General features: G+C 42.5%; 1 protein-coding gene across 2 annotated transcripts in view; it reads left to right on the top strand.

Annotated features, from left to right (window-relative positions):
* Positions 1-20,691, top strand: part of ANLN (anillin, actin binding protein) — a 108,238-nt gene extending 87,547 nt beyond the window's left edge. For both annotated transcript variants that reach the window (XM_088476028.1, XM_088476027.1), the window contains 5 exons: positions 6,856-6,968; positions 9,136-9,222; positions 16,469-16,576; positions 17,658-17,830; positions 18,809-20,691. In XM_088476028.1, coding sequence (XP_088332154.1) covers positions 6,856-6,968; positions 9,136-9,222; positions 16,469-16,576; positions 17,658-17,830; positions 18,809-18,932 — 605 coding nt within the window. In that variant the 3' untranslated portion in view covers positions 18,933-20,691. The remainder of the gene's footprint in view (positions 1-6,855; positions 6,969-9,135; positions 9,223-16,468; positions 16,577-17,657; positions 17,831-18,808) is intronic.
* Positions 20,692-22,657: the final 1,966 nt, after the last annotated feature.

The raw sequence follows: 22,657 nt of genomic DNA, 5'->3' as shown, positions 1-22,657 counted from the left end.
GGAATAAGCTGGTGTGTGTATATATATATATATATATATATATATATATATATTTATTATTATTATTATTATTATCATTTATTTATATGGCGCCACAAGTGTTCCGCAGCGCCTTACAAAGTACAAAAACAAATTGTATACAAGTGACTTACAGAACAATACAATACAGGACATAGATAATATATATTGCTACATTAGTGACCATATCACCCAGATATATATATCTATCTATCTATATATCTCAAATTTGCCATTTCAGTATATGGAGTATTTGCAGACTGTACAATAAATTAAGTCACATGCTCAAGCATGGATATACTTAAATTCAGGGGTATTGGGATGTATTGAGAAAAGGAGTTTGAGAAGAACTGCTCAATATAAACCTTAATTTTTTTTTTTCTCTCAATCTTAATATGGTTGCTTCTTAAGCAATACTTATGTCTTCTTCAGGGTCCATAAGGATCCACAGGGATACCATGGGGAAAATGTGGCTGGAGTGATCCAGGCACCAAACAGTTAAGCTTTTAGCTCCCAGGATGCCTCGGGTCCTCCTTCACATATACCCCGGCCACAGGCACTCAGTGTTGAGTTTTGTGCGGCAGGGTTCAGAAGCACCTTTTATAACTGGGACTGTTCAGGTAGTCCCAAGCTTTTTATTTTATGGTTTGTTTTATTTATTTTTTACTGTTGGAGCGAGCAGCGCTAGGCGTCCTAAAGGATGCCTGTGCTGCTGCTCCATCTACCCTTGCCGGCGCCGCAACACCAGTAACCGGACAGGTGACTTCGGTGGACACCAGCGGAGCTTGGCTAGCGGCGATGCTGGGAAACAGGACTGCAGCTGGATAGCACGGGGACGCAGGTCCCGCTCGCAGTCCAATCCTCCGGCGGTTAGAGAGTTGACGGGGGCCGCTGTAGTGGGGCGTCCGCTCCGGCAAGTCAGTCTGGCGTCGGGGACAGTGTCGGCAGACAATGTATAAGGCCAGCGCACCTGGGGGTTGTTACAGCATAGGGGAGATGGGCTTTCCCCAGCAGAACCTCCCCCAGCACAGACGCCAATCCAGCGGAGGTTTTCCCGTGTCTGGGTTGTTCCTCCTACCATCTTCTGTTATGAGACGCACAGTGACAACTCATTGTTGCACTGAAGATGCTGCTCTCAGGAGATTTGGGACTGGTGTCCCTTTAAATCTTACCCCAGAGGCCAGGTTATACAGTGCTCAAAATCCTACCAAGCCTTGTGCTTTGAGTAGTTGATTCAGGGCCCTTTGCAAGTATATTGTATATGCATTGTATGTGACTTTTGCTAGCTCTGCTGTGTTGTTACTGCCTTTTTGTTTTTCTGTACTGTCAAGTATAATTATCACTACTATTTCTCCTCAACCCTTTGCTACAGGTATGTGGAGGGTATTTTTTTTAGTTTCAAATTGTACTTCACATTTATTTTGTTATTTTATGAAGGCAGTCACATTTGCACTTATGTCTAAGAATAAGGGTAAACAGGAAACTGAGGCCATGGTGCTGGTTTCATGTAAAAGTTGTTTGGCGGACTTGTCCCCTCAGGACTTTATAACAAACAGCACACAAACCATCCTGTATAAAGAACAACCTCACCAGTCCAGTTTACCAGCCTCTGTAAGGGAGCCATCTTGGGTGTCCTCCTTGTCTCAGGTTATGATGCAGTTAGTGGACGTTTGGCTACTACCACGCTGCCTCCCTTTATGTGGGATACCTACAGCAGTTCCAGCCGGCTATGTTTGTTCCCCCTGTACATCCTTCCTGGATGGATGTTTATGCCCACTCAAGACAGAGTACGGCTCAGTCAGCTGCTACATTTCAACAAATGCTGCAGATGAACAGACCGGTAGTCACTAAAGCACCTAAGTGGACAATTATCATTTTATCAGTCTGCTCAGAAAATAGACGCATCATCGGAGGAATCGGATGATGCGCCGGGTTCTTTTCCAGGGTCTATGTCAGGAGGAGGATCATCCTTCTACAGTGGATGTCCCTTCTTAGGTAGGGGTGTTCAAATCAGTCCTAAATATACAGGATGATGAGCCAGCCCCTAGACCTAAGGCTCCAGTGTTTAAACACCAGAACGCGTTAAAAGCTGAGTTTTCTAAGTCTGAGCAGCTCACTGAACTGATGGAAGAAGCATTGAGTAACCCAGATAAACGGTACCATGTTGCAAAAAGATTAGCATCTTTTTATCTTTTCCCACCTACTGAATGTAATCAGTTGGAAGTCCCTCCTACTGTGGATGCTCATGTGACACATTTAGTCAGGAGTACTACGTTACCTATACAGTCAGCATCTTCCCTTAAAGATCCTACAGATATTTAAAACATGTTTCAAGTTTTCTAAGTGTTTTCATTGTCTTGAGCTGTTACTCGACCAGCTATGGCCGAGACTTGGGTCTCCAAGGCTGTTGAAGAATGGACAGGGGCTTTAGAAGAAACTCTACCGAATGCTACCAGAGAATAGCTGACCTATAACTCTCACATATGGGAAGTGGCCTCTTATTTGGGCGAAGCTGCAATAGATGCTGGGCTGCTGGCTTCTAAAGCATCAGCAGCTTTGGTTGTTGCTCGTAGAGCCCTTTGGTTAAGGTCCTGGAAAGCAGATACCAGATCCAAGAGGGCTCTGGAATCCTTACCTGTTTATGGAAACATACTTTTTGGAGCAGAATTGGATAAGATAGTGGCTACTCTGGCAACCTCAAAATTTGCAGGTCTGCCATCAACCGCTACATCAAAGCCTAGGCAATCTTCTTTTCGGTCCTTTTGTACTCGGGGGAAGAGCAAAAGGACAGTGTTCCTCCAGACCGTCTAGTTCTTGCAGGACCACTAAGCAGCAAACTAAGAGGTCCTATTCAGTCAGACGTCCAGCTTCTAAGCCGGACAACAAATCCTCTGCCTGATGGGACGAGCTTCAAACAAACGCCTGGGTCCGAGAAGTGGTGTCTCAGGGGTATGCTCTAACTTTCCGGAGGCATCCTCCCCAGAAGTTTTATTTTATGTACAACTCCTCCATCAGATTCATTGAAGGCCTTGGCTCTCCAGGAGGCTATTTACTCCCTGCTGCGGGCAGGGGTGATTAATCCTGGTTCCGGTGGTTCAACAAGGAAGGGGTTATTACTCCAATCTATTTTTGGTTCAGAAACCAAATGGGTCTCATCGCCATATTCTAAATCTGAAAACACTCAACAAGTTTATCCAAGTTGGGTATGGAGTCTCTTCGGTCAATTATTTTGACAATGGAACCTGGGGATTTTATGGCTTCCCTGGACATTCAGGATGCGTATCTGCATGTGCCTGTCAAGCCATCCCACCAACAATTTCTACGATTTGCTGTCCTACAACATCATTACCAATTCAGGCACTGCTCTTTAGTCTATCAATGGTCCCTTGGGTCTTCACCAAAATAATGGCAGTTATGATTGCCTGCCTCAGGCGTCAGGTAATCAGAATACTCCCATACCTGGATGACCTTCTGATATTAGCACAGTCTCCAGCTGTTCTACAACACCATCTCCAACTGACCATTGCCCGCCTACAGACACACGTCTGGATCATAAATTGGAAGAAATCCTTCTTCAATACAGTGGATGGTACATCTGGGGGCACTTCTGGATTCTCAGCACAAAGGGTATTTCTGCAAGAGGACAAGATTTGGCCCTAATACTGCGAGTATGCAAGCGAAGGGTATCCATTCTATCAGCGATGCAGGTCCTAGGGTCAATGGTGTCCACCTTCAACATGGTGGAATATGTTCAATTTCATTCCAGATTTCTGCAACAATTGATTCTCTCACGGTGGAACGGGCCATATCATCTAATACAGTACCAAAGGATCCTTCTCCCTCTAGAGGTTCGCGTCTCTCTCTCTCTCTTGTGGTGGCTACAAAAGGCTCAACTAGACAAGGGTCGCCCATTTTGGATTCCAAATTGGGTGCTCCTCACCAAGGACGCCAGTCTTCGCGGATGGGGGTGGTGACAGGTCATCATACCTTTCAGGGAAGATGGACAAATCAGGAAAGTCACCTGCTCATAAACATCTTGAAGCTGCTCGCAGTATACAAAGCACTCATCCTGGCACAGGACCTACTCCAAGGCAGGCCGGTCCCGATCCAGTCCGACAAAGTGACTACAGTAGCCTATATCAATTATCAGGGAGGCACGCAAAGTCATGCAAAATTCTGATCTGGGCAGAACGTCATCTTCCGGAAATATCCCTGGAGTCCTCAACTGGGAAGTGGACTTCCTAAGTAGTCAGGACATGCATGCCGAAGAGTGGGCTCTCCATCCGGGGGTTTTCAACTTCTGGTAAACAAATGGGGCCTACCTGTCAGCCTCACGTCACAACCGCAAGGTTCCAAGGTACTGGTCCAGGACCAGAAACCCTTCGGCAGCCTTCGTGGACGTGCTGGCAGTAAAGTGGGACTTCAAGCTGTCGTATTTCTTATCTCCGATTTCCCTCCTCCCAAGGACACTTGGGAAATTCAAGCAGGAAGGCGGAACAGTAATACTGGTAGCTCCTGCTTTGCCCAGGCGCCATTGGTTCACCAGAATACGGAATATACTCATAGACACTCCGAGTCCTTTTCCTCTATGGCTGGATGTTTTAGCGCAGGGTCCTTGCCTACATCCGGACTTAACTCTTCTGTATATGAAGGCGTGGCTCTTGAGTCTTCCATCTTAAGAGCCAAAGGTTTCTCCAGCTCTGTGATTCAAACAATGCTTGGGGCACTAAAGCCTTCCTCTGCCCACATCTATTAGAGTTTTGGTATTATTTTGGTCATTGGTGTTCCCACAGAAAGCATGACCCTAAGATTTTAAGGGTTTCCCATGTACTTGCTTTCTCCAGGCTGCGTTAGACCTCCGTCTGGCCACTCTGAGAGTACACGTTTCTGCGCTGTCAGTTTAGTTCCAGCAAAATTTTGCTTCTCTGCCAGATGCTAGAATTTGTTTTTTAGGTTTTCCGAGTGCAGCCACCCTTTGTCCCACCGGTGGCACCGTTGGGATTTGTTTGTAGTTCTCAAGGGGTTACAAGCTCATCCATTTGAACCTCTGGATTTGAAGTGGTTGACAGCTATGACACTTTGGCTCCTCACGCTCTCTTCTGCACACAGTGTCTCTGATTTTGCAGAGCTCTCTAGTCGCTCCCCCTTGATTTTTCATGAGGTTAGAGCTGTTCTCCGTATACGGGCGGGTTACCTTCCTAAGGTAGTGTCCCGTTTTCATGTCAATGGAGAGATTGTGGTTCCAGCTTTTCAGTCTTCAGACCTTTCTGTAGATGAAGCTTCCCTGGATGTGGTTCGTGATCTGTGGATCGTACAAGCTCTTTTAGAAAATCAGATGCTCTTTTTGTGTGTTGTGGTTTTCACAAACGCGGCTGGCCAGCTAAAAAACAAACACTGGCTTGATGGTTGCTTATGGCTATCTCTCGGGTTTACATGCAGGCTGGTTTCTCTGTTCCAAATACGGCGACAGCACATTCTACCCAATTTGTGGGACCATCATGGGCGTTTCGTCGTGGTGACTCTGCTGAACAGTTGTGCAAGGCAGCCACGTGGTCTTCTGTCCACACTATTCTTAGGTTCTACGCTTTTGACACTTTTTCCTCTCCGGATGCTTCCTTTGGGCGGCGTGTTCTTCTTTATGCTCAGGAGTGTCCCCACCCTTAGGGAAACTGCTTTAGGACATCTCCATGGTATCCCTGTGGGTCCCTGAAAAAGAAAATAAGAGTTATGGTAGGCTTACCTTTTGTTAACTATTTTTCTTCGAAGTCCATAGGGTGCACAGGGCACCCACGCTGACTCACCTGGCTGCATTGGGTAATTTTTTTTTCGGTCACGGATTCCCTCATCTTGTGTGAGTGTTTCTGGTGTACATTGTTCTTCCTTCTCCTGCCTTGGGCTTTTTTACAAAACTGAGTGCCTGTGGCCAGAGACGGCGTATATGTGGAGGAGGATCACTCCAACCACATTTTTCCCATGGTATCCCTGTGGACCCTATGGACTTTGAAGAAAAAGCGTTAACAAAGGTAAGTCTACATAAAAACTCTATCTATTGACTGTCTACCATCCAGATACCAAATGCAATAGACACCAGAAGGCAGACAGTGAATAGGTTAGGTTTGTCCCTGATGGCCATTCACTTTCTACTTTTTGGTGTCTATATTGATTGGTTATCAATCCACACCCCTTTTTAAAGTTTAAGCAAACTTTAACCACTTGTTCTGAGTTGTACCTGATATTGATAAAAACCTATTTTTACAAATTTTCCTTAAGTTATACATCATGGCTTTAAGTTCAAAAATTTAATTTTGGTGAAAAAAAGCAAAGTTTTGTTTGTCCTTTAAAAAAATAAAAATGGTGGGAATGATTTAGGGTTGGATGTAAAATAAACCACTTGCACATGAGCAAATACGCTGATTTATGACTCAAATAGACCTCTGGCAGTGAACAGGCTGATGCCAGCAGATCCAGTATACAAATGCATAATTTTTATAGGCTGATGATGTGAAAAACAATGTTAAACTTTCAATGTGTAAAAACTTTGTTAGGAACTTCATGTAAAGTCACAAGACAACATACTGTATAGAGAACTAAGCTATTTTGAATGTAAAAATTATACTAAAGATTACTAGAGTTTAAAGTAATCTCCCACAATTTAACAGGAGTGTATATTGACATTCAATCAGCTAAAGGGGTTGCTATTAGATATTTCTGACTTGCATTGAATTCTTTGCCAAAAATAACATTGATAATTGAATGAAAATTTGAGGTGATAAATATTAGGAAAAAATATAGTAGTATTGTTTAACAGCTCTCATTTCACTTTCTTTTTCATCACAGCCTTGGCTAGTCCAGGAGGCCCGAATGCTGTCCGTACCAGTAATTTTGTTCTTGTTGGATCTCACAAGCTCACACTAGCTTCAGTGGGTAGCAACAAATTCCTTTTAGACAAGGTAATAATTCAATCTCTACTGCTGCAGGACAGTTCGTCTAGCAAACGTTAGGTGTAGCCTATTGCCCTTTATGGGGATTCTTAAATTGCCTATGTGCAGTTACTTATGTTATCAGTATGCCCAACACATTAACTGACAGAATCCCTGGCTGGTTGTTTTAAATTCAGGGGTGGGGAACCTTTTTTCCGCCGAGGGCCATTTTGGGAATATATATATTATATATAATCTCCTGAGTCCAATGCTGGGGTAGCTGACCCGAACAAGGTAAATAAGATTTTATTTGTGGGACCGGTGCAGGCCAAGCCCCCTCCATGTGATGTCACACAGGGGCGCTGACAGACTTGGGGTGTACTGCTTTAGACCTGGAGCCCCGGTGATTGGGTCTCCGGGCTGTGGCATTACACCCCAGTCGGTTGGGTCTGGTGCTGGTCTTAAATATAGGGGGTACCCCACGTCTTTTTTGCCCTCTATATTTAAAACCAGCACTAGTACCTGCATCCTTGTGTTGGTTTCTAAAATACGGAGGAACCCTACACATTTTGTTCCCCGTATTTTTAGAAACCACCACTGGCTGGCAAGCCTGGGGCTGGTTTGGCTTTTGGGGGGACCTTATGTCATTTTTTTTGTAAATTTTTAATAATTTTTTTTACAGCTTTAAAAAAAAACGGGAATTTTCAGGAAACATTCTAGGGACCCCCCTAAAGATGTGTAGACATGGGGGATCACTATGGTTACCCCCACTTTTAACTACTGATGGAAGTCGGGGTTTCTAATAGCCACGGCAGGGAAAAAGACCTGGCAAAGCTATTTAAAAACCTGACTTTCTTTTGCAGGCAAAAACAGGGGTACACATAGTGATCCCCAATGTCTGGACATCTTTAGGGGGGTCCCAGGCATATTTTTTCCGAAATTTTTTTAAAAAACAGTGATTATTTTTTCATTAACTATAGCAAGTGAAATAAAGTTTAGATTTCGGGTTTAGGGGTGCAGGCTTATAAAAATTAGCCTGTACTTTTGGGAATGCCCCCTTAAAACGAAATGTTGCAAAAAAAAAATTGTGGGGGGGGTGTGACAAAAAAAATGCCAAACTAACTAAATTAATACTGGTGGGGTCCCCAAGTATGTGGCAGGTGTTTTTTTTTATTGCGCCGAGTAGCGGCAGGTGTATTTTTGCAGAATTTTTTAAATTACCTTTAGAGACTTAAAACTATGCTAGTACCCATTTTCATGTACCCCAAATTTGATGGGACCACTTTTAAAAACGAAAAAAAAAAAGGTAAATGCTTTTCTGCATCACTTCAATGTCGGGGAAAAAAAATACCAGCCATGGCTTTTTAAAAACCCTGACTTTCTTCTGCAGGCAAAAACGGGGGTACCCATAGTGATCCCCGAGATCTGGACATCTTTAGGGGGGTCCTACAATTATTTCCCAAAAATTCCCGTTTGTTTTCGCCGATCTAAGTATCGCCGGGTCCAGTTTTCGCCTACTTTCAAATTGAATACGGGGATACGCGGGCACGCGCGCGATACGTTAATGCCTGGAAAACAGGCAAAGCCAGAGTTAAGTCCGGGCCGCGTTAAGTTAACGCGGCTCGGCTCAAATTGACTACGGGCCAAAGTCTCTTCATGGTGCTTATACTCTATGGGAAACTATCTTTAAATACATTATAAACACATTACATGGGTTGATATATTATTGTATTGAAAGGAAACATTTGGACAATGCATTTCTGTCTCATTGGTAATATTAGGTGATAGATGAATTTTAATATAGTTCGCAGTATATTTTAGACATTACTTGGGTTAGAATAAAACCTTTTATGTGCATGTAAAATTACCTGTATACTTATTATATTTGTCTTTTTACTGTCCGCAGCCTAATGTTACCAAAGTACAGTAGAGTCTTGTGTCCTAGTTCCTGAACAAATAGTAACTATTTCCTGTAGTTCAAATTCAAGCATGGGTTGATCATGCCGGAGGATAAGTGGGTACTGTGATTAAAGGAGGTAACAAGCGAGACACCTTGGTTCTCATGTTACAACATGGAGACAGTGTCTTGTGCCTGAAATAGTTACTGCAACTAAAGATTACATGCTTATTTTGTTTTACTTTTTATAACTCACAATATATACACTAAATGTGTTTTTTTCCCTTCCTTTCCTTACAGGTTCCTTTTTTGGCTCCCTTAGAAGGTCACATTTATCTAAAACTCAAATGCCAAGTAAATTCCTTTGTTGAAGAAAAGGGCTTCTTGGTGAGTTATAGCTCATTGGTGCAGTTACAGAATTTAAATCACAAAGTTGTCTTCAGACGTGTGTGTGTGTGTGTGTGTATATATATATATATATATATATATATATATATATATATATATATATATATATACACACACACACACATATGCACGCACATGCAGTCAGGTCCATAAATATTGGGACATTGACAGAATTTTCATATTTTGGCCTCTATTCACCACCACAATGGTTTTGAAATGAAACAAACAAGATGTGCTTTAACTGCAGACTTTCAGATTTAATTTGAGGGTAATTACATCCAAATCGGGTGAATGGTGTAGGAATTACAACAGTTTCAATATGTGCCTCCCACTTTTTAAGGGGCCAAAAGTAATGGGACTATCAATTCAAATGCTATTTCATGGACAGGTGTGGGCTATTCCCTCGTTATTTCATTATCAATTAAGCAGGTAAAAGGTCTGGAGTTGATTCTAGGTGTGACCTTTGCATTTGGAATCAGTTGCTGCCGACTCTCAATATGAGATCCAAAGAGCTGTCACTATCAGTGAAGCAAGCCATCATTAGGCTGAAAAATCAAAACAAACCCATCAGAGAGATAGCAAAAACATTAGGTGTGGCCAAATCAACTGTTTGGAACATTCTTAAAAAGAAAGAACCCACCAGAGAGCTCAGCAACACCAAAAGACCTGGAAGACCACGGAAAACAACTGTGGTGGATGACAAAAGAATTATTTCCCTGGTGAAGAAAAACCCCTTCACAACAGTTGGCCAAATCAAGAACACTCTCCAGGAGGTAGATGTATATGTGTCAAAGTCAACAATCAAGAGAAGACTTCACAAGAGTGAATATAGAGGGTTCACCACAAGATGCAATCCATTGGTGAGCCACAAAAACAGGAAGACCAGATTAGAGTTTGCCAAACAACATCTAAAAAAGCTATTACAGTTCTGGAACAACATCCTATTGACAGATGAGACAAAGATCAACTTGTACCAGAGTGATGGGAAGAGAAGAGAAGGAAAGGAACTGCTCATGATCCAAAACATACCACCCCATCAGTGAAGCATGGTGGTGGTAGTGTCATGGCGTGGGCATGTATGGCTGCCAATGGAACTGGTTCCCTTGTATTTATTGATGATGTGACTGCTGACAAAAGCAGCAGAATGAATTCTGAAGTGTTTCGGGCAATATTATATGCTCATATTCAGTCAAATGCTTCAGAACTCATTGGACGGCGCTTCACAGTGCAGATGGACAATGACCCGAAGCATACTGCAAAAGCAACCAAAGAGTTTTTTAAGGCTAAAAAGTGCAATGTTATGCAATGGCCAAGTCAATCCCCTGACCTGAATCCGATTGAGCATGCATTTCACTTGATGAAGACAAAACTGAAGGGAAAATGTCCCAAGAACAAGCAGGAACTGAAGACATTTGCAGTAGAGGCCTGGCAGAGCATCACCAGGTATGAAACCCAGCGTCTGGTGATGTCTATGCGTTCCAGACTTCAGGCTGTAATTGCCTGCAAAGGATTTGCAACAAAGTATTAAGAAGTGAAAGTTAGATTTAGGATTGTTTAGTTTCCCATTACTTTTGGCCCCTTAAAAAATGGGAGGCACATATAGAAACCGTTGTAATTCCTACACCATTCACCTGATTTGGATGTAATTACCCTCAAATTAAATCTGAAAGTCTGCAGTTAAAGCACATCTTGTTTGTTTCATTTCAAAGCCATTGTGGTGGTGAATAGAGGCCAAAATATGAAAATACTGTCAATGTCCCAATATTTATGGACCTGACTGTGTATATATATATATGTGTGTGTATATATATATTATTCCATAGACCAAAAACCTTACGGTTTCATATGTCCCATTAAGGCTGAAAATTCACAAAACCTATTGATTTTCTGCCACTCAAACTCCAAAAAGCAATGAAATTACGATCATTAAGGCTGATGCCTTAATCGACGTGTTCCTTGCACAATACTGATATGGTATGCCATCACACCCTGTGGTGAACGACAGATTCAGCACTCAGAGTGAGATTGCTGTCACTCACAAAATGGTGGAGCTGCTAATTCACAGAATTGTGTGCTCATTGGAATACACACATGCAGTCTATGCAACTGAGGTCAAAGCAGTTATGTGGCTCCCACATCCCACTCAGTGCCCACAATCTTCCCATTTGATCACCAAAACAATCTCACTGGCTTCCCACATCCTTTTCACTGCATACATTTATCTAATTTAGAATACACGTTCAGCTCCCTTATTAAAAATATCATACCCTGTCTATGCATGTACACTATCTTCCCCTATATGCCTCCATGCTGCTATATATTCCCCAATCCCTACTGCTGTGTGGTCTCCCAACTGTGATAGTCTGTGTTCCCTCATCCGCACCAATGTTTTTCCCCAGCCACACTGCCCTGCATCCATGCCTTCTCCACAGCCACGCTGCTGTCTTTCTCTCATCTGTGGCACTCTTTCTTCCTCCATCTGCACTACTCTGGTCCCTCAACTGTGCAACTCTGTCTCCCCGAAGCACCCGCACCACTCTGTCTTCCTCCCCTTCCACACCAATCTGTCTTCCCCAATCCCTACTGCCGTGTGGTGTCCGAACTATGGTAGTCTGTGGTCTCTCATCCGTTCCAATCTTTCTTTCTCCAACTGCACCGCCTTGCATCCGTGCCACTCTGTTTCCTTCTGCACCACTGCCTTCCCCTAAGCCACGCTTCCTCTGTTGCACTCTTTCTTACTCCATGTGCACCACTCTCTCCCCCCCAACTGTGCAACTCTGTCTCCTCTCCCCACCTGCACTACTGTCTTCCCCAATCCCTACTGTTGTGTGTTCTCCTATTTGTGCCAGTCTGTATTCCCTTATCCGCACCAATCTGTCTTTGCCTGTATTCCCATGTCCATGCCACTTGCTTTCCCCATCCACGTCGCTGTCCCCCCATCTGCACCACTGTTTCCCACCCACCTGCATTACTTTGGCAACCCCCCCCCCCCTCTGTACTGCTTAACCTTCTCTCCTCTACACGCCTGCTGTCTCCTCCCCCAATCCACACCACTTTTATCCCATCTGTACAGCTCTATTCTCTGCTTTGACCTTAGTTGCATAGACTGCATGTGTGTATTCCAGTGAGCACACAATTCTGTGAATTAGCAGCTCCACCATTTTGTGAGTGACAGCAATCTCATTGTGTGAGAGTGCTGAATCCGCCGTTAACCACAGGGTGTGATGGCATACCATATCTGTATTGCGCAAGGAACACGTCCATTAAGGCATCAGCCTTAATGATCGTAATTTCATTGCTTTTTGGAGATTGAGTGGCAGAAAATCAATAGGTTTTGTGAATTTTCAGATCATGTCTAAGCAGCCTTAATGGGACATGTGAAACCGTAAGGTTTTTTTCGTCTATGGAATTTCATAGCTTTTTTAAAATGTATTAACTATCAGGGTTTGGATGAGCAAACCGGGCTACCTGCAGGGGAGAAGGGCAACAAAATGGTACTCTAACGCAGGTGTAAGAGGGGACAGCACACAGGAGGTTGGTTTGGGAGGTGCAGAGTGCAAGATGGCTGTAGGCGTGTGGGGTAGCGGCAGCAGCAGTAGTGCAGAGCAGTGCAAAGGGGGCATCAGTGGGTGGAAGAGGGGACCGCACACAGGAGGTTGGTTTGCATACCTCCCAACTGTCCCGCTTATAGCGGGACAGTCCCGTTTTCCTGGGGCGCTATAAGTTATGATAGAACCCATATTTCTGGGTTCTATCATAACTTATAGCGCTCCCATATGCCCCTCAGACCTTCCCACATGCCACCACACATACCCCTAAAATGCCCATCTGATACCCCCATGTGCAACAAACCTCCCCACATGCCCCTTGAATGCATGTTTAATGCCTTAATGATCCTACAAGTGATTTTTCTGTACACAAAACCCATAGTGGATAAGACAGTGTTCGGGGTTGTTACGTAAATATTCAGAACTATCGGGATGTATGTACAGGGAACCACAGCAGATATTCAAGGTCTGCTGCAGCCCCTCTTTTTCAATCTCAAAAGCAGCCCTTGAGCTGAATTAAATTCTGGAGCTTGGCCCCCATAGCTAACAACCTTTTCAGGTGGTGTTAGCCATTGAAGCCTATGGGTTACACTTCACACATCTCGTGGGAGAGGGATCCTTAGGATCCCTCCTCAGCACTGGCTGCTCTGTATTAAAATGCACACAATAGTGCTCATTCTGCAAGGGGTTCATACATGTTCCATCGTCAGACATTTGGTTGGTTCTGTTAGTTAAAGCTGGCACCTACACCAGTGAAGTAACACACAAAAAAAGGGAAGGCATTTTCCCAATTGACTAAGCCCTAGCTTAGCAGTTGTAGAGGATTAGATAGTGATCACTGTAGGAATTTTTTAGGGCCAGGAATGCTGAACTCAGAAGACATATTTGTGCACACCAAAGCAGAGTCGTAACTACATATTTTGGTGCCCTGTGTACATAAAGAGCAATGGTGCCCCTAGCCACAATTGAAGCAGGGAGAGCGTGCACCGAAGATGAAAAAAAAAAAACTGGTGCAGTCTCGCTGGGAAGGGGCATGATCACACAATATTACCCCCAATTCAAATTACGCCACACAGTTGTGTCCCTTCATCACATTGCACCGCTCAGTAGTGTCCCTTAGTGTCACACAATAGTGCCCCTTATAACACATTATGCCACGCAGTTATATTGCTCCTTACACATTCTGCCATGCAGTAATGCACTTTACACATCATGGCACTCAGTAATGCCCGCTACACTTTTATGTCACGCAGTAATGCCCCTTACACATTATGCTTTCCCCTCCTGTCCCCCCGGCAGTCTTTTCTCGCTCCCATTGTGTCCCTCTAGCAGCCTGTGAGCTCTCACCTGCGTTAGCAGGTGTGTATTTGCCGCATTGCAGCTCTTGAGGGATAGTGTTGCCGTCATTCGAATCTGGCGCCGATCGCAAGACAATCGGAGCTCACGGACCGGCAGCCGCTGCTGACTAGCTGCGGGTCCACAAGTTTCGATTGGCTCACGACTGGTGCCAGATTTGAATGACAGTGATGACTCTTTGAAGGGCTGCAGTGTGGCTGTAAGGCAGCAGAGCGTGTCCCCGGGGACCCAGCCATTGTTTAAAACTAAGTAAGTCCCCAACCTCAATATCTGGTAAAATACGTGCTATAGCACGTATTTGCGATCACTGATATGAAGTGCTATGATGCAGCGACCGTGGTCTTTATTTTTCGCACCAAGTTCTGTTTAGTTTTTTTATTTAAATGCTTTGTTAGCTAAACAATGGGAAAGTACAGTAGCATAGTCATTAAATGTATGGTAACTTCCTTCTGTGGTTCCATAAGCCAAAACAAATACTGGCAGCTCATTAGATGTTTGCAATTTTGAAACCGTACCTAATCCCTTAAAACGAATGTAACCTATCTTCTCTGGTATTCAAACAATTCCCAGAGAAATCTGTTACATTGGCATAGGCTGAGTCACTTGGCAAGTTAAAGCAAATCCATTCTACAAATTATACTGATTTAGCAGATGGATTTTGTAGCCACACATACAGCTGTAAGATCATTTTTTTTATACGCTTAACCCCACTACCGAAAATGTACAATCGTTCATTAACACAAATGTCTGTACAACTTTTTAACTAATCATTACGGTTATCAACAACTTTTTTACTAAAGCGTGTGCAGTGTGGTCAGTCGTCTTGTTGATGTTTGTGTGTAATAGGAAAAGAGACAAAAAAAAGGAGAAATAATCACGCACACAAGTGCACAGTCCAAAGTTTAGGAATGATGTATAAAGAAAGTTCCATAATGCATTTGATTTATTTTTAGTAGATTAGTTTATCAATGTGGTATAAGCACATTGCACAAATCTTGTACACTGAGGAGTCTTGTAAACTGTTCTATATGTAGTTGTGTGATGTGTAAGTGCACATGCTAAAGTTACAGCTCTCATGTGGTATGGTATGTCAACATTCGTCAGACTGACCAATGAAATACAAAATGTAAAAGCTTTAGTAGAAAGTGAAATTAAAGCATTAAATCTTTCAGACAGAGTAATGGGCAAGAACTGAGGCATAAGGTCAGAATATATTTTGAAATAAATAATGCTAATTAAGAAAAAAAAGGGTACTTACCTGCCCTGTCGGGATCTTCTCCCTTCAGGCTGCTGGCGTCAGGATATGAACTGGCGGCTGTTCAGCCGCCGGGACTTCATACACATCCCGCAGGGAAGTGGCCTAGCTGACAGTCACTCTAGTATCCCTATTGGTCTCATCCATACATAATGATCTGTAGTGTTCAGATTCTTTATAATTCAGCCATAGGTACCATATAGTTGTAAAATATTGAGTGTTCGATAAGGACAATATAAGGTCATCCACGGACATGATCTAAGCCAGCACACCATTCAGTCATAGTTGGGTATATGTCGATCTCCAGTGTACTGGAATAACTGCTTTTGAGGCACTAAGTATATGCCTAAGTAGCGTCTTTTTAAATTGTTTATGGGTTCTCCGTAGAAGGATTTAGCAACCAAAAAACTAGGGCACGAGGGTAAGTCTTCCTGGAGAATGAGTTTGGCTGTTTCTATCACCTTACTCCAAAAGGGCCGGAGGAGGGGACACTCCACCAAATATGTAAAGTTGTTCCTATAGCTTTATTGCACCTCCAACAGGAGCTCGAGACTCTAGGATACATTTTACCTAGTAAGCTGTGGCAGTGGTACTAGTGGGAAAGAATTTTATAATGCATTTCCATCACCGGCACATTTGAGGAGCTTTTTCTTTTCTCTTCTATTTTCTGTTCATTATTTTTGTTTCCGTTTAGATTTTTGTATATTTATGAAAATACCAATGGTGATTTGTATATGCTCTGTTGTCACTGATTTGTTGTATATGTAATGGATTCAGTGTTAAGTGTATTTTGGTATTTAATAAAAATAATTAGCAAAATTTATAAAATAATGCTAATAAGGCAGGGACATTGGCATTGATGCAGTCTGTTAGGACTGGCCGAGATAGCATGGATTTACCTATCCCACCAGCATTTTATTGACAAAGATAATATATTTACATATTTGACTGAACAACACTTTAAATAGTGGTTATTCAATTAATTTGAATGTATAAATAAATTCACATTAATAGTGCATATGTAATACAGAATGGTCATGTATTGTGTTCATTTTTTTAATTATAGACTATGTTTGAAGATGTTAGTGGTTTTGGGGCTTGGCATCGTCGTTGGTTCGTCTTGTCAGGTTATTGCATATCTTACTGGACGTATCCGGATGACGAGAAACGAAAGGTTAGTGTTCATAACATAATTTTGTCAATTCTGCAATAGTTATGGGGAGAAGAGTGGGTTGCCTCTGGACTACACTTATTTAGTCAGATGATAAAGTAAATCGAACATGCTTTGGCAGCCATGACTGTGTGGAAATACTTAGAGGCCTATCCATTATCCCTTATGGGCCTGTAACACATGCGGAAATGCTAGCTGGTAACGAGCCCATTCGTTAGTCAAAGTTTGCCTCCGGGAAATAACACCATCTGAATATGGCATTGGTTCCCAGAGCCCACTCCTTCCTATTGGAAGGAGCGTCTGGATGTAACCTGGAATCCTGTACTGCATGGCCTCCAGCACTGCGCACATTACCACTAGGAGGGGGACGACGACAAGTGAGCTCTATATAGTGGTGCACTAGTTTCTCTAGTGCACCGCAAAATAGAGCTCACTTGTTTTTACCCCTATTGGTATATAAGTACTTAGTGGTAGCAGCCCAGTAAAGGATAAACAAAACAAAAAATAAAGAAATATAGCGATATATTAATAAATGTAAGAACATAAATAATATTTTGGTGTGGGGTAATACCCTTTTTATGATATGCAGTGACAAACACTGCCGTGTAAAGAATTGTCAGTGGCAGAATTGTCAGTGTTGAGGATAGCTGGGACAGCTGCTTTTCATAGCAGCTGTTTCCGCACCGGAGCAATCTTGAATTGCTCCGGTAATATGGTATCTGACCCTGCAACTTGCTGTGAGCCAGATACTTTTGTATCTAGCCACTTAAGGGTGTTATTGATGAATATGCCCCTAAATGTTTTAACAACAACTGGAAATTTATTTAGGGGAAATCATTTTTTTCTAGGCTTGCATTTCCACTGTGGAATTGCTCCCAATGTTAATTATCCTGGCGTATCTGCGTATTGGCCAACTTGAATATTAAATATTTTTGTGTTTTGTTTTATTTTTGTAATTTGAAGTCCAATGAATTATTTATACATAACCCATTTTGTATGTGTGTGTGTGTGTGTTGAATGATGTTACATTATTGCTTTTCCCCCCAACAATCATAATTTTAATTTGCTTTTTATTCTTTAACAGAATCCCATTGGCAGAATAAATTTAGCAAACTGCACAAGCAAAAAAATAGAACCAGCCAATCGAGAATTCTGTGCCAGGCCCAATACATATGAACTGATTACAGTTCGTCCACAAAGAGAAGGTGACCGAGAAACACTAGTCAGTGAATGCAGAGACACCCTTTGTGTCACAAAGTAAGTAGCGTCTGTTTTGTAGTCCTTACACCAAATAGTGAATGAATGCAAACTACTGCTTTAACACATTCAGCATGTTTGTATGCTGAGGTGCTGATTCAGACCAGGTTGCTAGATGCATACGCTTGCACCCAGCGTATGCAAATTCGGCTAAGTGACGTCACGGCAGGCATTCCTCTCCAGGAATTGTATGCAACCATTTGTACATCGGGTACCATCGGAAGCGAACGCAGCGCTTGAGGTTGACTATACCCTACCTCAAGCAACGCGATCACTTCAATGTTAAATACAACCAGTTGACGTGTACAATGACGCTCTTAATTATGCACTCCTCTGAAACGGCGGTGAGACGCTCAGGCATGCCTGCGTTCGCACGTCCACTCCCCCGTTTTTAATGGACAGCCCCCATCACCACCCACAAACTGCTTCTCCTGTCACTCACTCTGCTGGGCAGTCTATGTGCAACGAGCGAACACTTCTTGATCTCTAGCACTGGTTCGCGCACTGCGATGCATGTGCAGAAAGCGAAAATCGGCCTGCTATGAGCGAATGCTTATTAGCGACCGGGTGTGAATCGGCTCCTGAGTTCTAAAGCTTGTTGAGGACAGGTGTCCATGTAACATGTCAGCTCACTGGTTATCTGCCTCACATTGTCTCCACATTAGAAATATGTCGATCTGTAAAATAAAATGCATAACTGATAACAATTTTGAGTATCTAATTGGCATTCCGTTGAATGTTCTCAGCAGCACAATGAATTTTCCATTACTTGTATTTTTGGATTCTAAATGTAATTGCTATTTTAATCTGTTTGTTTTTCGAAGCATACAGAAACGCATACCATGTTTACACAGTGGTTTAACAGTATTGTACAGAGTCACATAACAAATGTCTGCATCTTAATTCTGAAAATATAAAAATAAATGGACTAAAGCTGCTATACAAGCATAGTAAATTCTATGTATTATTTTTCTCCAGGAACTGGCTATCAGCAGATACTAAAGATGAAAGAAATCTCTGGATGCTAAAGCTGAACCAGGTCCTTGTGGATCTCCGCATGTGGCAACCAGATGCCTGTTATAGGCCAAATAACAAGGCTTAAATAGTGGATGTTTACAGAAAAGTGCCTTTCATTGCACAACTTGTCTATTATTTTTCTATGTGCTTTCTACTTTGCTGCAAGCTTTCCAAACACATACATATATATATATTAAGTCAATTGCTGCACATTTTCCCCTAATAATAGAATTAAAAGGTTTTATTTATTGTTCATCCAACTTTATGTATTACTATTAGGCGGCGTAGTCTGTTTTTGCTTAGCAGAATATCAGGGGGATGATTACGCAGTCAGGGTAACTCATTACAAATAAAACTCCTAAGGGACAGTGCATATACATATTATTATTATTAAGCTCTTTTTTTGTGATTGTTTGGGCAATGAAAATGTGCCCTTTTGGGAGAGCTTTAATTTCCTGCTACCTTATGTGCAATATAAAAAAAGCATTTGGTTATTTTAATGATGAGCACAGCTGTGTTTTTGTTTTTTAATCTAATGGTTTGCTTTCAATATTATATAAATGGCTGTCTACAATAAGCTATTTTTATTCAGTGCAAACACTAGAGAACCGCCTCAATTAGGGACCATGTTCATACATTTTTCTTCTGTTTAAGTGTCCAAAATTTGAAAATTATTATTTATTTTTTTTTGCATTTTACATGGTACATGATTGTCTGCAAATTAACTAAATGTTTTAAAGGAGAGAAGTCAGACCTGTTGAAAATCATAATCTGTGTCCATTTATTATGAAACCTAAAGCTTTGGTGAAATGCAAATATATGCAGTGATATTTAAAAAATCCTTTTGTGGGATTGTTAAATAATAAACTACAATGCATACATCGCATACATTTACCGGAAAGTGGGATGTATACATCATGAGCCTTTAAACTGAGAAACAGGAGCATGAGGAACAATTGGGGTCTGCAGTATTTTAATTTAGTGATTTTATGAAGCTGCTTTAATGCCAGCTATTTGCTTTACTGGCTAAATATATTTTATGGTGTAGTTTAGTGTTTGTAACCCCTTTTAGAACATTGATTCATATGTAAGGCTTGCTGGAGATCTACAGAGCTGTTTCCTAAATGGTATTTTAAAATGTTTTATACAGTAGAGACAGATTATTCATGAGATTACAGCCAACTGTTTATTTTGATGACAATAAGATCATTGATCACTGCTCATGAGCAATAACCAATATTCATGATTCACAAGCTCCTGGTGAATTGGTAGGCCACATTTTCATGAAGATTGGTTACACACAGAATGGCTGTCTCCATTTCATATAGTCGTCAGGTTATTGTTCAGGCATGAAAAAGTAATATGGAGTTTAGCACTACAGCTAAATTTGGTCACGCAGTAAGGTGTTCTATCCAGAGCTTGCGTATCATATGGCTCACTATTTGCTGAGTTAGAAGCAGTCATTGGTAGGGTGGCATGCTGAGGGAGCCAAAGGTTAAATTAACATGTATGTGTTTAATAGAGCTCTGCTTTTCCCACACCTTTTGGTGGTGATTCTGCATATAGATTGTAAAAAATGTTTTATCGTATGTATAAAAAGATATGGAACCTTTTTTTTTTTTTTTTTTTTTTTATTTCATGATCACTGTCTTGGTTGAAAACATGGGTACTTATAATTACGAGATCACTATATTTATGTTTACAATTATATTATTGTTTCTACGTAATATATCAATGTAATGAATTCTTTATATTTACCCTTGGGTGAACACTAACATAGCTTATGTGACTTTTTTTTTTTTTTTCTCACATTTGATTGTTTTATCTGTTTCTCTGTATGTATCTCACGGTATTTTGTTTGTTTTTCTTGCTTACTCTGCATTGTAAAAATATGTATGGGGATTCTGTTCCAAAAATAAAATTTGTATATATGTATTAAATCAGTTTAGTGTTAAATGGTGCAACTCAACTAATGCATATATCTGCCAATAATAGTGTTTGGCAACCTCTGTAGTACAACAAAATGTAAATGTTAAAACCTCAGACTAAATAAAAACCTCATTAGCATAAATGAGGCTTCCCAATTCGTGTGCTAACCCATCATAATGGAAAAATCTGTACACTCTAAGAACCTGCAGACTGTAAAAATATCAAACCACACTCTTGCTCAGAACACGCGTTCTTTTATTCAGCTCTATCCACCAATGTTCTCACAAAATCGCAAAAAAGACAAATAGCACTTGGTCCGGAGATGCATGTTCCAGCAGAGAACAAAATAACGTAGTTGCTTCAAAAAGATTTTCTTAATTTTTTTTATTTTGTGCAATAAAGATTATAATCCAATAAGGACTAGGGTGTCGCTTACAGCTAAATTTAATTCTATTCTTTCCATTGTCTCTCATAAATTAATTCAAGAACAGTTTTTGTAACTATCTACTAAAGATAACTTTAGCGGAATAAAGTCAAATTGAAAGGTCCTGTCCAACAGCAGCTATGGCCTATGGGAAAGGAAACTCTTGAAGTTTTATGTTTTACTTCTGTTGTCTCTGACCATTTAAAATAATTTGTAGATCACCGTATATACCTATCCACAGTTTCCTACCGCAGAGGCGTTCACTGATCCCTTGTGATTTATTTCTTCTTCAGGGTCCATAGGGTATCCACAGGATACCTTGGGGTATAGGTGTGACGTCAGTCATCGGGCACCATAGAGTTAAGCTTTCAGCCTCCCAGGATGCACTAGGGTCCCCCTCCTATACCCCGCCCCCGAGCCAAGGCACCTCCAGTTCAGTTTGGTGCCCGGCCGGAGTCGGGTGCACCTGTTGGAGTGGGGGCTAAGAAGAGCCCCTGAAGTTTTCCTGCATGCAGCTGTGGCCGCACATCTGGATGGACAGTCAGTCCTGCTGTCCATGCTGTCTTCCCTACTCCCACGCCGGTACCGATCCGGGGATGCTGGTGAGCATCTGGGGTCACAGCTAGCGGTGACCCCAGATGTTCCGGACCATGGCCGGAATCAAGGGGAACAGCAAGGTAAGCAGCGGGGTCCCGCGGTGGGTCCCCGCTGTTACATGGTCCAGAGTCCTCAGGCAGGGGGCTCCCTGGGGACTGGCTGCAGCGTGGAGCCAGGTAAGAACCTGCGCTTCCACTACCCCCCTGGACAGCAAACCGCAGCAGAGCGGTAGCGCTGCGGCGTCCCGGGGGTTAAATGCATGCCAGGGGAACACGTCTTCCCTGTCTCACAGCCGGCGCCTCCCCCGCTGCACACAGCCCTCTCTGCACTCTTGCCGACTGGCCCTGTGGCAGCGCTCCTCCCCCAGGCCAGCCTCCTCTCTGCTCCTCGGCGGCCATCTTCCTGAACGCATGGTGAACGCTGCTGGAAGCCTGGACGGAAGCATCGTGGTCTGGGTCCCCCCGCATACCTCTCCTCCGCTGTGGTCAGGTCTGTGTATGCAGCGCTGTGTCCTACCAGACTCTGTGTCTGCGTAGTTGAGTGATCAGCGCTGGTTAGTGCAGGAATTGATTTTCTTTGCATTGTATGTGACTGTGCTAGCGCTGCTGCCTGTATCTTCTATTCTGACTGTCAGCTTTATTACTGTCCCTGTTCTTTCTGCTAAGCCCTTGCGGTGCGGTGCTGCAGGGTGGTCTCTCGCCTCTTTAAAATACAATTGGTGAGAGAGGTCACATACTTGGTACCAACATGTCTGAAAGTGATTTTCCTTTCCGGCTACAGTGTACTACGTGTAAAGTACCTTTAGCGGAGGGGGAGGGTTGCGCGGAGGGCCTCTGCCGGTAGTGTTTGTCAATGGCGCG

Source organism: Taudactylus pleione, unplaced genomic scaffold, assembly GCF_031769625.1.
Source record: "Taudactylus pleione unplaced genomic scaffold, aTauple2 ptg000181l, whole genome shotgun sequence".
Classification (NCBI taxonomy): Eukaryota; Metazoa; Chordata; class Amphibia; order Anura; family Myobatrachidae; genus Taudactylus; species Taudactylus pleione.
The sequence above is the reverse complement of the archived record's forward strand: the minus strand, read 5'-3'. Positions and strand labels throughout refer to the sequence as shown.